General features: G+C 40.4%; 1 protein-coding gene across 5 annotated transcripts in view; it reads left to right on the top strand.

The window, feature by feature from the left end:
* Positions 1–4,320, top strand: part of LOC106824494 (zinc finger protein 266-like) — a 64,151-nt gene extending 59,831 nt beyond the window's left edge. For all 5 annotated transcript variants that reach the window (XM_044753452.2, XM_044753449.2, XM_014830796.3 and 2 more), the window contains exon 6: positions 161–4,320. In XM_044753452.2, coding sequence (XP_044609387.1) covers positions 161–2,281 — 2,121 coding nt within the window. In that variant the 3' untranslated portion in view covers positions 2,282–4,320. The remainder of the gene's footprint in view (positions 1–160) is intronic.
* Positions 4,321–15,935: the final 11,615 nt, after the last annotated feature.

Below are 15,935 nucleotides of genomic sequence, written 5' to 3'. Positions count from 1 at the left end.
TTCAGCTTGAAATTACTCAACAGGGTAGGAAGCGTGTGAATGTAATGGAAATGACAAAAGCCATCATCGCCATCATAATGATGTTTCTGTTATGTGATGGGTAGTATCAGTTAACGAGGCTGAGAAGTCTTTGAATCATCATTCTTCCATTCATCAACAGGAAAGAATCCACAATGGGTGGGAACTCTGTGATTGTGAGCAATGTGGGAAAGTCTTCAGTGAACATTCATGTCTTAAGACACACAGGAGAACTCCAAATGGAGGCAACACTCGTGAGGATAATCAGTATGGAAAAAGCTTCCTTACTCTACACAAGAAAACCTCACCTGGAGAGAAAATTTCCATGTTTAATCTGTGGGGTAAAGCCATCAGCCCGACTCCAGATGTTGTGTACTATAAAACTAACATGGAAGAGAAAGCCTCCAAATGCAGTGACAGTGGGAAAGCCTTTGTTAATCAGTCTTGTTTTCAGGCACCAATGAGAACTCACAATGGAGAAAAACTTTCTGAATGGAAGGAAGATGAGAGAGCTTTTATTCAGTCCACAAGCCTTGGTGTGCATGTACAAACTCACACTACTGTTAACAATTGTTACAAATATAAGGAATTCGGAAAATCCTTTATACAGTCCGCATATCTTAACACTAGTGATAAAATTCACTCTAGAATAAAACCGTTTAAATGTAAGGAATGTGGGAAAGACTTTTTTCAGTCTTTTCATCTTACTGACCATGTGAAATCACACACTGAAGTGAAGCCCTTTCTTGATGAGGTATATGGAAATGCCTTTAGAAGTTACTCGTATCTTTACGTTCCCAATCAAATTTATGCTGGAGTGGAACCGTATAAATGTAAGAAGCATAGAAAAGTCTTTAAACATTCTTTGCACTTTAATGTTCACATGGGAAGTCACACTGAAGAAAAACCTTATGAATGTGAAGAATATGGGAAAACCTTTGCTCATTTCTCAGGCCTTACTGAACATATAAAAACTGAGGCTGGAGAGAAGACTTTTCAGTGTGACAAATGTGGGAAAGTCTTTGCTACCTCCTCAAATCTTACTAAACATTTAGGATCTCACGCTGTAGAAAAGCTATTTGAGTGTAACATATGTGGGAAACGATTTACCAGTTCTTCATACTTAATTATTCATAAGCGTACTCACCCTGGAGAGAAACCCTATAAATGTAAGGAATGTGGGAAAAGCTTTAACCGCTCTTTCCACCTTAAAGTTCATATGCGAACTCACACTGGAGAGAAACCCTATGCATGTAAGGAATGTGGAAAAGCCTTCACTGATTCCTCAGGCCTTTTTTACCATATAAAAACTCATACTGGAGAGTTGCCCTTTAAATGTGATGCATGTGGGAAAGCCTTTGCTTTTTCCTCACATCACAACAGACATTTTAGAACTCACACTGGACAGAAGTCTTTTGAGTGTAATATATGTGGGAAAACATTTGCTAGTTCTTCATATGTTATTGTTCACAAGCGTATTCACACTGGAGAGAAACCATTTAAATGTGAGAAATGTGGAAAAGCCTTCACTCAGTCCTCAGGCCTTACTGTTCATATAAAAACCCACACAGGAGAGAAGCCTTTTAAGTGTGACACATGTGGGAAAGCCTTTCCTACTGCTTCACACCTTACTACCCATTTTAGAACTCACACTGGTGAGAAGCCTTTTGAATGTAATATATGTGGGAAAACATTTAACGTTTCTTCGTCCTTTATCAATCACAAGCGTACTCATAATGGAGAGAAACCATTTAAATGTGAGGAATGTGGAAAAGGCTTTAAACGTTTTGTGCACCTTAACATTCACATGCGAACCCACACTGGAGAGAAACCCTATGAATGTAAGGAGTGTGGCAAAGCCTTCACTCAGTCCTCAGGCCTTACTGAACATATAAAAACTCACACTAAAGAGAAGCCTTTCAAATGTGACACATGTGGAAAAACTTTTGCTCTTTCCTCACACCGTAACAGACATCTTAGAACTCATACAGGGCAGAAGTCTTTTCAGTGTAATATGTGTGGGAAAACATTTACCAGTTCTTCATATATTTTCATTCACAAGCGTATTCATACTGGAGAGAAACCTTATAAGTGTAAGGAATGTGGGAAAGCCTTTAGTTTTTATAATTCTTTTCAACGTCATGAAAGAACTCACCTGGAGAGAAATCTTGTCAATGTAAGGCATGTGGGAAAGCCGTCAGTAGTCCCAGTTCACTTCAAAGACATGATAGGACCATATTACAGAGATTCTCTACAAATGTAAGGAATGGGTGAAAGCTGTCAGAACCTCATCACAACTCAGCATGTGAGGACTCACAGTGAAGCCATCCTGTTAAGAATCATGGGAAGCCCTTTCCTGTTTCCTCATTGAAATGTATTTGTCACATATGAGAGATCTTGTAGTGGAGAGAAATCCAACTGATGTAAGATATTTTGGAAAATTGTTCTGCAAATGTTCACTTGTGTCTCACTTTGGAGAAAAACTTTATGAATGTCAGAAGTGTCGAGTCATCATCATTTTCCACGAGATTGTTTCTCATCCTTAATAAACATGGGGGTGGTTCATGGTCAAGAGAAACTGAAATAGGAAGTATGGGAAATGCTACCCTGTGTGTGAATCTTAGCATCTTCTTAGGTACGTGGTGTTCTGGGTACGTTCTATGGATAGACTCTTAGCATTTTTGCTTAGGCCTTGGCCATTCCTACGTGTGATGTGTGTTTTTTGCCACTGATAGGCCAGTCTAGTTGCTATACCTTCCAGGTTGCAACCTGGTCAAAAGTAGTTTGACAGGATTTATACTTAATCCTCTTCTAACCACCTGGATTCTCCTGTTGGATTGATGTGGTCTGAGTATTTGAAGATAGTGATTGCTTGACTGTGTCCAGTGCTCTCTGTACTCATTTACAGCAAGCCACAGTGGCCAAGGCAGTGGTTGAAATACGTCTGTAAATTTTGTAAAATTACCTTGTCCCTCTTACACCTGATCCTTTCAGATAAAAAGTCAGTGTCAAGCATGGAGTGAGTGTGAAAAAAGTGAGATTACACCTACTGATGTGAGCACTCCAATTTCATGACCTTTTTGGATGAACAACAACCTTACCACCTGGGGAGGGCCTTTAACCTCAAGCCATACAGGATGATGGTGAGAATAGTGAATGTTTTCTTTCACACCATACCCAACACCACATCCTAGCAAAACAATGGTACCATTTGTCTGTGTCAAGCAACAGCTGTCACTGGTGATAAGACCTGCTTCTGTGTTTGTCATCCCATCCATGGGCAGTGGAAACAGAAACATTCCTGTGGATATGGCTGATCCTAATCATCCGCTCTTTTTGATGCCCTCTGTGGCAGTTCCTGAAGGTGAACCTTGGGTTTAGCAAGGCCAGCACAACCTTGTTTCATCTTCAGTGATACAAATTCACATAGTCCAGATGCTCAGCAGCCTTGGGTTACATCAAGTGTGGCCATCAGGCATTCAGCTGCTTGATGACACTTTCAAAACACTGCATGTTAGTCCAAAAGAAGCTTAAAAATAAATCCCAAACAAGAATTCTCTGCACATTTCTGTGACATGTTTGTATGTGGAGGAGTATGTTATGTCATTGTTCACTCTTGGGTGTGTATATCACTATTTAGCTGTTCTTTTGCCCCCTTTAATTATTCGCAACAACACCAAAGATCAGTAGGTTAGTTTTAATGTTTTGTGTGTGCTGAGTCAAAGCTTGGCTTTAGATGAGATCTGAATTGTCTGAAAGAAGACCTATCAGTCCCACTAGATGTTGGCACTGTTGCTGGAGTCCTTGTAGGCAGTGTTTGAGGTCACTCCTGCAGATTGGCCTGGTTCTGCTACTGGCGCTCCTAGTCCCAGCATTGTCATTACATGCTGTACAAGAGAAACCAGGCAGACTTGGTCCCAGCTTTTGTTGGTCAGTGGCTAACAAGTGGTATATTCATGTGAAAAAACTCCAAAAGCCAAAGTGATGTGAACCATATATGCTGTGATGCAGTGAGCCTTTAAAAACATTCTAAGTGGAAAGAAGTCATTGGTAAGAGACTTTGATTTCGTTTATATGGAGTGTTTAGAACATGTGAATCTATAGAGACAGGAAGAAGATTGTGTTCACCTATATATTAAGAGAGAAGGGAAGTGGGGTATTTGAAGTGATGAAAAGGTTCTAAACTTAGAATTGTACACAAGTCTGTGCATTTACTAAACCACGTTGAATTGTATAGATTTAAATCAATGAATTGTATGATATGTCCGTTATATCTCAATAAAGCTGTTTGAAGAAACAAAAGAGATTATGGTAGTATCTACACCATTGGGAAGTTCTGAGCATAATTTAATGTCTGTGAAACGTGTAGCTTGGTAAGGTAACAAACATTAGCTCCCATTATATTATTATCACTAAATATTAAAACATAAAACTTACAACCAAAGGTTATGATATCAGCATAATTACATATATGACTGTACAGAAGAGTCTAGACACTAATACACGTATATATATCAATTTAGTGTTTAAGAAAGGTGGAATTTCAATTCAGTAGGTCAAGGATATTTTATCAATAAGTACTACTGCAACAATTGACTTTCATGTGGAGAAAAAAAAAAATGGATCCCCTACCCCACACCACAGGCCAAAAACATTGGATTATGATTAAAGATTTAAATGTCTTTAGAAGTAGATTTAAGAAGAAAATATCAAATCTGCATGTAACCTAGAGTTTAAAGAGACATTTTAAGGCAAGGTGGGAAATCCAGGAATTTTTTAAAAATCAGACTTTTTGGCTACATAAACATTTAATATTTCATACAGCAACAGATGAAACATTAACATAGCACTATAGTTTTCAACTTAATGTATGCATAAAAGATTTGATGACATCCATAAGCAGTGTTGGAGACTTTCATGTTGGTAGTGGTCCAGGCCAGCCCAGCTTTGGTGAGGCCAGGACAGAGGGGAGGATATGAGTGTTGAAGGAGAAGTCAAAGGGCATGCTTGGTCCAGGCTGCTGAGGGGCCTGCATAAAGACTCCTGGTGTATGCCGCTCACTTCCACCAGGGACTGCAGGGCCTTCCAGCACCGCTAGGTCCCACAGTCTGTTAGAGATGTCATTTCCCGCAAAGATTTGAGTTAGGAAATGCTGTAAGGATGCGTGTGCAGTATCTTTTCATCTGCAAACCCTGCAAACAACCTTTGTGACTTTTCTTCAGAAGGAAAACAATTTCCACCATTGGAGTGGTGTTAACTCAGCACACACGTCCTCAGGTCCTCACAGATTTGGCAATTCTGGCTATCTGTGAGCACTGAGTGAATGTTTGTTCAAGAGGGCCTCTATTTTATATGCAAAAGAATGTTTTATCTGGGAATTTGGTTTTGTATTTGGTACATCATTTATTTTTGACACATTACATTCAGATATAAGGATACTTTCTAAGGTGTCTTTGATGTGCATATTTCTGTATATAAATATAATTGTATGTAGACATTCTTCTAAAGAAAAACAAGAATGCTTATCTATCTTTTTATCCAAACTTCCTACACTTGTACATCCCCATAGAGCTTCAAAATGGGCCTCCAGGAGAAAAGGATGGAGATTTTATTACACGATTTCTGGCATAGTTGAATTTACCATTCACCGGATGTTTGGACTAAGTGTATTTTTTCCACACTTTTCTTTTGAAAAATCCCAAGCCTATAAATATTTGAACATCCAATACAATACACAGAATGATGTATAAATTTAATATCAGCAATAAAACCCCAAGCACTTTGTGTCTCTCTATTTATGGGCAAGTATTTCTGATAGGGTCTCTGCCAGAGGGACTATCAGCCAAACTGAATGTGAACTTCTTTTACCCCAGATGTCTGTCCTGAGAGGCTCTGTTAATTAAAACTAATAATAACCACTCGTTTCCTTTTTTTATTGTGGTAAAATATACACAACTTAAAACTAGCCATTTTAAGTGTGCCGTTCTGTGGCGTGTGCACTCACATTGTTGTGCCACCATCACCACCCTCCAGCTCCAGAACTTTTTCACCTCCCCAAACTGGAACTGCACCCATTCAGCTCTAGTTACCCATTTCTCTCTGCTGTAAGTCCCAGGGAATCTGTATTAATCTCACTTTTCTAGGTTCCTCACATAAGCAGAGCACACAGTGTTAATCCTTTTGTGTCTGGCTCATTTCATTCAGCGTCATGTCTTCGAAATTCATATTGTAGCATGTGTCAGAATTTCCTACCTTTTTTAGCCTGAATAATACTCCATTGTATGTATATACCACATTGATTTGTCAATAGACACCTGTTATTGAACACAAATACAGGTTCGTTACTCGATGCGAAAGAAGGCCCAATCACCAAATTGACAGGCTTGTGGCAAGGAAAGAGGTTTATTATCAAAAGGCAGCCAGACCAGGAGACGGGAGTTAAAACTCAAATCCACTTCCTCAAAGTGAAAAAGGTAAGGGTTTTTATTTGGGGTTTTAGATAGGGGAGGGGGAGCATATGCAGGGATTTTAGGTAAGGGAGGGGGAGCATGTGGTGTTGCTGATTGGTGCCTTCCCACCAGTTTCCATTTTGCCTTCAAGACTGAATCTCTTTTTGCTTGACTGTCTGGATTTTTCTGGTTGGCGTGAATCCTCAGCCTGCGTTTGTCCTTGTGAGGGTGAATCTCTCTTCTTGGCTATTTGAACTTCCTGGGAAAAACAGCTCACTCATGTACTAAAGAGGGGTAGAAAGACTTGGTTAGTTTTAAATAATAGTTGATTCTACTGAGTATGCACAGCTACAGTTAGCAAAGCTTGTCTCAATTGTTTTTTTTCTTCTATCCCAGGGAAGATTTTAGCTCCTTCATTCTTGGTTTCAATCCCCACTATGTTATGATCATTCCTCAATCTTGGGGAATGGGGTTGAAGACTGCTTTAGCTACTTCCTGCTGTGAAAGGGCAAAGATCAGAGTCAGGTATGAAACTGTTCCACCTTTATTTTTAAATATTTTTGGGTACTAAGTTGGGGAGAGTGAGGTATGCTTTACATGACTAGAATTTTAGTACTCTAATGGTTTTGAAACAACACAAGTCCACATTTTATAATTACATAGATGACCACACATATTAGCAAAATAGGCAGCTAAAATTTTAATATCCCCTCCATCATGGACCTCAATCTTTGGGAAATCCAGGAGAAGAGGCCTGTAAACCAGTCAAGTTTGGGGACACTGCCTATGTTCTAGAGATGATCCAAAAGACCCAGATGGAATTAAAATTAAGTAACACCACACAGTCACATGTTCCTCTGCACCATCTTTGTCATGGAGACTGGGTCCTATTGAAATCCTCAACTTCATCTCCACTGGATAGGACCATGTGAGAAATGCCACAGGGAACAGGAACCATACTGTAGAGAAACATCACAACCAGTATCGCCTAAACCTTGGCTGACTTCATACTCTAGACACTGACTTCTCTGAATGGACAAATGAACCCGACAGACCGCAAGTTACTGTGCAGAACACAGTCTCCTAACAAGTAATGAGTGACTTTCAGGTCCTGACCTTACTTGTTGGACTATCAGACAACAGGTTGCTTGGCTACTTCAGAACTCAGTCCTGAGGACACAGAAAGATGTAAGCTAAACGATGATGAATTCAAATTGGCTATCATCAAAAACTCTTAAGAAAATGAGGATAGAGGGAAATTACCTCAACATAATAAAGACCATATATGACAAACCCACATGAAGTCACGAAAGAAGTCTCACTGGTGAGAAACTCTTTCAATGTAAGGAATGTGGGAAAGCCTTCAGTTGTCTCTGTTCAGTTCAAGGACATGAAAGACCTCACATGGAGAGAAGATATCAATATAACGAGTGTGGGAAATCCTTTCATTGTCCTTATTTACTTTGAAGTCATGAACAAACTCATGCCAGAGAGAAAACCTATGAATGTGGAAATATTGGCACTAATACCTCAAGTTTTAATTGACATGTAAGAATTTACAGTGAAGAGAAGCCTTATGTCTGTAGAGAATGTGGGAAAGCCTTCATAAATCCTCAGGACTTAGCTCACACACCAGAATTCACACTGGGGAGATACCATATGAATGTGTGCAGTGTGGGAAGGGCTTCACTCCTTCCTCAAGTCTTAATGAACATATAAGAATACACAGTGGAGAGAAGCCATGTTGATGGTAGGAATGTTACCAGACACAAAAACAGGCTCGTTTACCCACATGCAGGAGGGCCAATTACCCAAAACATCAGGCTTGTGGCAAGGAAAGTGGCTTATTATAGAAAGGCAGCCAGACGAGGAGACAAGAGTTAAAACTCAAATCCACCTCCCTGAAGGTAAAAAGGTAGGGTTTTTATCTGAGGTTTTACGTAGGGGAGGGAGAGCACATGACCTTGCTGGTTGGTGCCTTCCTACCAGCCTGTGTTTGGCCTTGAAGACTGAATCTCTTTCCCTTGACTGTCTGGACTTTTCTGGTTAGTTTTCTTCTTCAGCCTGCATTTGGCCTTGTGAAGCTGAATTGTGTCTGAACTTTAACTTCCTGGGAAAAGCAGCTCACTCATATACTAGGGAGGCACAGAGAGACCTGGCTAGTTTTAAACAACAGTTGATTATGCTGAGTATGCACAACTGCAGTTAGCAAAGCTTATCTCAGTTTTCTTCTAGCCCAGGGAAGACTTTTCAACTCCTTTGTTCTCAAGTGCAGGAATGTGGGAAAGCCTGGAGCTTATACTTGTCCTTTCTTAGTCATTTAGGAACTCATGCTATAGAGGTAATTTATGAGTTAAAGCAAAAAACTTTTCTAATTCTACAAGATTTCATGTGCACATGCAAACTAACACAGGATTGAAACCTAAGACTGTATGGCATGCCCTGAATTTTGCATCTCCAGAATTCATATGTTAAAGCCCTAACCCACAATACCTCAGAATGAATTCACATTTGGACATAAGGTTGTTAAAGAGGTGGTTGACTTAAAATTAGCTCTTTCATGTGGGGCTTTAAGTCATTATCATCGGTATCCTAATAAGTGAAAGAGATACCAGGGATGCACGCACATAGAGAGAGAACCATGTGAAGACCCCAGAAGATGGCCCTCTGCAAGCCAAGGAAAGAGGCCTGGAACAGACGCTTCAATTAAACCCTCCACTGAAACCCAACCCCGTTGGCACCTTCATTTTGGACTTCTGGCCTCCAGAATTGTAGGAAAATAAATTACTACTGTTTAAGGCATCCAGTCTGTGGTATTTTTTATGGCAATCGTACAAAACTAATACAGTAAAGCATGTGAGGAAGACTTTTTATAGTCTTCTATGCTCCATAGTCAATCTGTAGCCACACTGGAGAGAAACCCTGTGAGTGTACAGAATGTGGGAAAGCCTTCATTCAGTCTTCAGCCCTTTCTAAACATGTAAGAGTTGATACTGGAGAGAAGGTCTGTCATTGGAAGTCATGAGTCTTCTTTTACACATCTATAATTGCTGTAAAAGCCCTGGGAACATAAAGAATGTGCTACAACCCTTAAATATTTCATGTCATGTTCAAATGAAATTTCACATTGGAAAAAGACCCCATGTCTATATGGAGCACAGTCAACATCTGCTTACTGCTCATGCCTTAATATCCACATGAGAATTCACACTGTGTAAAAATCCTGTGACTGTAAAGGGCACAGGAAGACTTTCACTTGCTCCTCCCATCTTACCATTTGGGAACTCACAGTTGTGAGATGGTGTGAAAATTTAAGGAGTGTGGGAAAGCCATCCAAATATCCTCACAAACTAGCATGGAAGTCACACTGAAGCCATACCATGTGGGAAATGTGGAAAACCCTTCACTGTCTGTTCATTTTTTACTGAATAGGGGAGATATTGTAGTGGAGAAAAACCCTAATAATATAAGATATGGAAAGTTGTAATTCTGCTAATACTTTAATATCCACTTGTATTATCACAGTGGAGAAAAACTTGATGAATGTCAGAAATGCTGGAAATTCATTTTTTCCTTATATTATCCCTTATCCTTTAATAAACATGGTGTGATTGACACTCTAACCATGGGGTGACTCACCGGAGAAATTGTGAATGCAGGGAATATGGGAGATGTTTCCCTTAATCCTGAAATCTTATAGGCTGCTGAGAGAAACATTGCTTTCTGGATGGTTCTGTAGATCTATTTTGAACATAGTGATTCTGTCCGAACCATTTTTGGGCACAATCTGTCTTTCCCCTGATAGGCATGCCAAGACAGTCTAGTTGCTATACTTTCCAGATTGAAAACTGGCCAAAAGTGGGCCAACAGGATTCACAATCCTGTTTTAGCCACCTGAATTCTCTTGTTGGATTGACATGGTCTTAACATTGTGAAGAGAGTGCTTGACTGAATTCACTGCTCATGGAGTGTATCTACAGTGGCTCACACTGGTCAAGGTAGGGACATAATACATCTCTACAAGTTTTCTAAGAAAAGTGGTTCTCCTTCTCTAACACCTTATCCATTCAGATAAAAGGTCAGTGCAAGCAGAAGGTTAGTGGATAAAAGGCGAGGTCATACACCTGGATTTCATGGTCTTGAGGGAGAGCAGCAACCCCAGCACCTGAGGACAGAATAGTTTTGAATTCAGGCAATGTAGCCAGTTGGTCAAAAAAAAAAAAAAAACAATCCAGCACCACAGTCTAGAAAAACAACTATATTGTCTGCATGAGTCAAGCCACAGCTGAAGATGGAAATATGACTGGCTGTTGAGTTTGTCATTCCTTCCATGTGGAATAAAAAAAGAAAAACTTAAAATGACTGGTCTTGATAATTTACTGGGCTTGATGCCATCACTGTCAGTTCCTGATTGTGGTCCTTGACTAGAGACTCAGAAACCAGCACATCCTTATTTAAGCTTGTATGATACAAATTCATATACTTATGATGCTCCAGCAGCCTTGTCTACATCATGAATAGGCCACTAAGGATGCAGCTGCTTGATGACACTTTGCACAGGGCTTAAGCAAACCTATATGTAATGCTAGTCTACGTCAGTCTTAAAAATAAACTCTGAGAGGGGCTGGCCCCATGGCCAAGTGGTTAAGTCTGTGCGCTCCGCTGCAGGCGGCCCAGTGTTTCGTTGGTTCGAATCCTGGGCATGGAAATGGCACTGCTCATCAGACCATGCTGAGGCAGCGTCCCACATGCTACAACTAGAAGGACCCACAGCGAAGAATATGCAACTATGTACTGGGGGGCTTTGGGGAGAAAAAGGAAAAAATAAAATCTTTAAAAAAAAAAAAAAAACTCTGAGAAGGAATGACCTGTGCCTTTTTTGTGTTATCTGTTTGTGGAGGAGAGTGGGTTGTGGAGCGATTACCTATGGGTATGAGTGTTGCCGTTTAGCCTGTTTCACAGACTTTAGTTATTAGGAACAACACCAAATATAGGAGATTAGTCTTTATTCCCTTGTGTGGGTTGTAAGGGATAATGGAATGGCTGTAGATGACATCCTAATTGTCTGAAATAAGACCTACCAGTCGTCCTGGGAACTTATTTCACAGTTGACTGACTCTGAGATCTTCGGGGGGTCAGGGGTGAGGCTAATGCTACAGGTTGGCCTCATCCTGCTGGCTGGACTCCTAGTGATAGTAGTATAATAAATGCTAATGGGATAAACCGAGCAGACTTGGTCCCAGTCTGTTGGTCAGTGTCTAACAGAGTGGCATATTCATGTGAAAAATCACCAGAGGCAATGAAGGATTGTTGAAAAATACTCCTCCACGGATCATTGCTCCTACTCACCTTCTTGAGCTTGCCAAGAATGCAAGGCCCTGCCCATTCTTTATCCAGACCATATCTCAGGGTTATGTTTGCAGTGAGCACCCGTGAAGGAAGAGATCCTCTCTCCTATTGGGACAAAGAGGGTGATGTCAGCCTCATGGCAGAGTGAGTTTTCCCAGTAATCTCTCCCCTTCAACATACAACAAAAAGGACATTCATACTCCAACAGAGGACATCTAAATACAACACAAAAAACATCAGAGAGACCCACACAGCCATATGACAGAGGGCAGAGACTGGAGCTCCCCTCAGAGGAGGTGGAACGGAGTAAGAAAAAACTTTGCTATCCTCACAAAAGACTGTGATCCAGGACCGTGGGAGGCCCCCGAGAGGGAGGGAATGTGGGAGGGGACTTTCGTTCGTGGGAACTTCAAGGCCCCCCCCCCCCAAGGGCTCTTGCAGCCTAGAGGGAAGCCCTCTACTGGGGCGAAAGCTTTCACGGTGGGTGACTTTATTAAGCGAATACCCCAGGAGAGCAGATAGTGAGAGCAGGCAGAGAAAACCCCGAGAGCACGCAGGAGAAAGCACCCCTCCCCTCACCTGCTTAGCATGGCTCCAGCCCCTGGGATCTTGGCTGAAGACAGAGGGCTCATACTACATGGCTCTTGACCCCCCCACCCCAGTGGCGATAGGTGGTGACTGCGATCAAATAACACCAGGATGCAAAAAACAGAGCCACTCCCTCCAGCTATGGGGACAAAGAGGAGGATTGCTTACTAACTTCTTATAAAAGAATGGGTTTCCCAAAACTCATCATCATGCCTCTCCTGTAGCACAACCCAGTGTATGTGCAGACATCCATGTGGGCCCTTTGTGTCACTCTTGAGAGACTTGGGGACAAAGAGAACAAATGCAACATGCTGATGCTAATACTGCTGCTGCCCCATGAGTAAGCATCTCATATCTGACTCCAAAGTCTCAGGTCTTCTGCCAGTATCTATGAAATAGTAACAGGCTAACTTAGTAGTTTGCAAGTAGGGTGTAATCACTTCTGGGCTTCACAGTTTTGGCAATGAGAATGGCATGCTAACACAGATTGCTTTGTGACAAAGAACAAGGTTCCCCAGGCTTGGTTTGGAGATGTTAAGACTCCTTGGAATGCAGTAATGAAATCCCTTCTTCAAGGGACCAGCCCAGTGGCATAGTGGTTTAGTTCACGTGCTCTGCTTTAGCAGCCCAAGGTTTGCAGGTTTGGATCCCAGGCGCAGAGCTAGCACCACTCATCAAACCACACTGTGGTGGTGTCCCACATAAAATAGAGTAAGATTGACACAGATGTTAGCTTAGTGACAATCTTCCTCAAGCAAAAAGAGGAAGATTGGCAACAGATGTTAGCTCAGGATGAATCTTCCTCTCACACACACAAATCCCTTCTTCAAGAAGTTTTCCTGAGTTGTAGGCAAGTAGAAAGGAATAAGCACCCCCTTACTGTCTTACCTATTTATGAAGCTGAGTGGCAAGATGGGGAAAAGCCACCCAAATGGTGCCTTGGTTGTTCTCTCTCCTCTGGGCAGGTGTAGGAGGGGATGGTATAATTATGGGTCAGGAAGACCTGCTGTTCCAGCTGAAGGACAGTATGGCTGTGGCTGCTGAGTCAGTAGGTCAAAGATTAAACAAATGGTGTCAGTAATTAGGACTTTCTATTTGATTTTGTAATATGAGTGAAAAACAGAATTTTCCTTGGTTAAGCTGTGAGTGAGAAGCCACTTGAAATGGAATGTGAATTCAAAACAGGCTAGAAGAGAGTGGAATGATATATTCAAAATTCTGAGAGGTGAAATCTTTCAGCCAAGAATAACCATGAAAATATCCTTCAGATATGATGGAGAAATAAAAGCTTTCCCAGGCAGGGGGCTGGCCCCATGGCCAAGTGGTTAAGTTCACACACTCCGCTTTGGCGGCCCAGGATTTTGCCAGTTCGGATGCTGGGCATGGACATGGCACCACTCACCAAGCCATGCTGAGGCAGCATCCCACTTGCCACTAGAAGGACCCACAACTAAAAATATACAACTATGTACTGGGGGGATTTGGGGAGAAAAAGGAAAAATAAAATCTTAAAAAAAAAAAAACGCTTTCCCAGGTAAACAAAAGCTAAGGGAGTTCATCACAAGACACCGCCTACAATAAATGCTCATAAAGGCCCTAATACCTGAAAAAAAAAAAAAAAAACGTAGGAAAGGTACTACAAAGCCCTGAGCAAGGAGATAAATAGATGGGCAAAATCAGAAAATTGCAGCTATTAGAACAGGTTAGTAAACACTTAATAATAACATTAAAGGTAAAGGGAAGGAAAACACCAAAATAATGTCATCATTTTAACCACAAACTGACAATAGAAGATGGAATAAAATAAGACCATAATAACTTAAAAGGGGAAGAGGAAAGGGAGGATGGAATTGGCTTAGACTAAAGAAATACATGGCTATCAGAAAATGGACTATCTCATCTACACGATTTTTTATACAAACCTAATGGTAATCACTAAATGAATAAACAAACAAACAAATGATAAATAAGGAGAAAACTAAGAAAACCATGATAGAAACTACCTAACTGAATTGATAGTCCAAAATACACGGTCCAAGAAACAGGAAATGCAGAAGAATCTGAAAACAAGTTATAAGATGGTAGCATTAAGCCCTCATATATCAATAATCACTCTAAATGTAAATGGATTGAATTCTCCAATCAAAAGACACAGAGTGGTGAGATGGATTAAAAAACAAGACCCCAAAATGTGCTGCCTCCAGGAAACACATCTCAGCTCCAAAGACAAACATAGGCTTAGAGTGAAGGGATGGAAGATGATACTCCAAGCTAATAGCTTATGTCAGACATATCATACTTATATCAGACAAAACAGACTTCACAATAAAACAGCTAAAGAGAGACAAAGAGGAGCAGTATATAATAATAAAAGGGACACTCCACCAAGAAGACATACTACATAAATATTGATGCACCCAACACAGGAGCATCAAAGTACACAAAGCAACTATTAACAAACCTAAAAGGAAATATTAACAACAACACAATAATAGTAGAGGACCTCAATACCCCACTTACATCAACTGATAGATCATCCAAAGAGAAGTCAAAAAGGAAATATTGGAATTAAATGACAAACTAGACCAGATGGACTTTACATATATAGAACACTGCATCCAAAAACAGCAGAATACACATTCTTCTCAAGTGTATGTGGAACATTCTCAAGGATAGGGCATATGTTGGGAAACAAGGCAAGCCTCAATACATTTAAGAAGACTGAAATCACATCAAGCATCTTTTCTTACCATAATGCTATGAAACTAGAAAATCAACTACAAGAAAAAAGCTGGGAAAGGGACAAAGATGTGGAGACTGAACAACCAATGGCTCATTGAAGAAATTAAAGGAGAAACAAGAAAACATCTGGAGACAAATGAACATGAAAACACACCATACCAACTCTTATGGGATGCAGCAAAAGTGGTCCTAAGAGGGAAATTCATAGCAATACAGGCCCATCTTAACAAACAGGAAAAATCTTAAATAAGCAATCTTAATCTACACCTAACAGACTGAGAAAAAGAACAAACAAAGCCCAAGTTAGCAGAAAGAGGGAAATAAGAAAAATTAGAGAAGTAAATTAAAACAAAAAAGATGGTAGAAAGGATCAATGAAACAAACAGCTGGTTCTTTGAGAAGATAAAATTGACAAACTCTTAGCCAGACTCACTAAGAAAAAAAGAGAGAAGCCTCAAATAAATAAAATCAGAAACAAAAGAGGAGAAATTACAATGGATACCACAGAAATACAAAAGATTGTAAGAGAATACCATGAAAAACTATATGCCAACAAATTGGACTCTTACAACCTCCCACAACTGAATCAAAAAGAAATAGAGAATCTGAATAGACCAACCACAAGAGATTGAAACAGTAATCAAAAACCTCCCCAAAAATAAAAGTCCAGGACTAGACAGCTTACCTGGAGAATTCTACCAAACATTCAAAGAAGATTTATTACCCCTATCCTTCTCAAACTATTCCAAAATATTGAGGAAGGTGGAACACTTCCTAACACATTCTATG

Source organism: Equus asinus, chromosome 20 (genome assembly GCF_041296235.1).
Source record: "Equus asinus isolate D_3611 breed Donkey chromosome 20, EquAss-T2T_v2, whole genome shotgun sequence".
Lineage (NCBI taxonomy): Eukaryota > Metazoa > Chordata > Mammalia > Perissodactyla > Equidae > Equus > Equus asinus.
The sequence above is the reverse complement of the archived record's forward strand: the minus strand, read 5'-3'. Positions and strand labels throughout refer to the sequence as shown.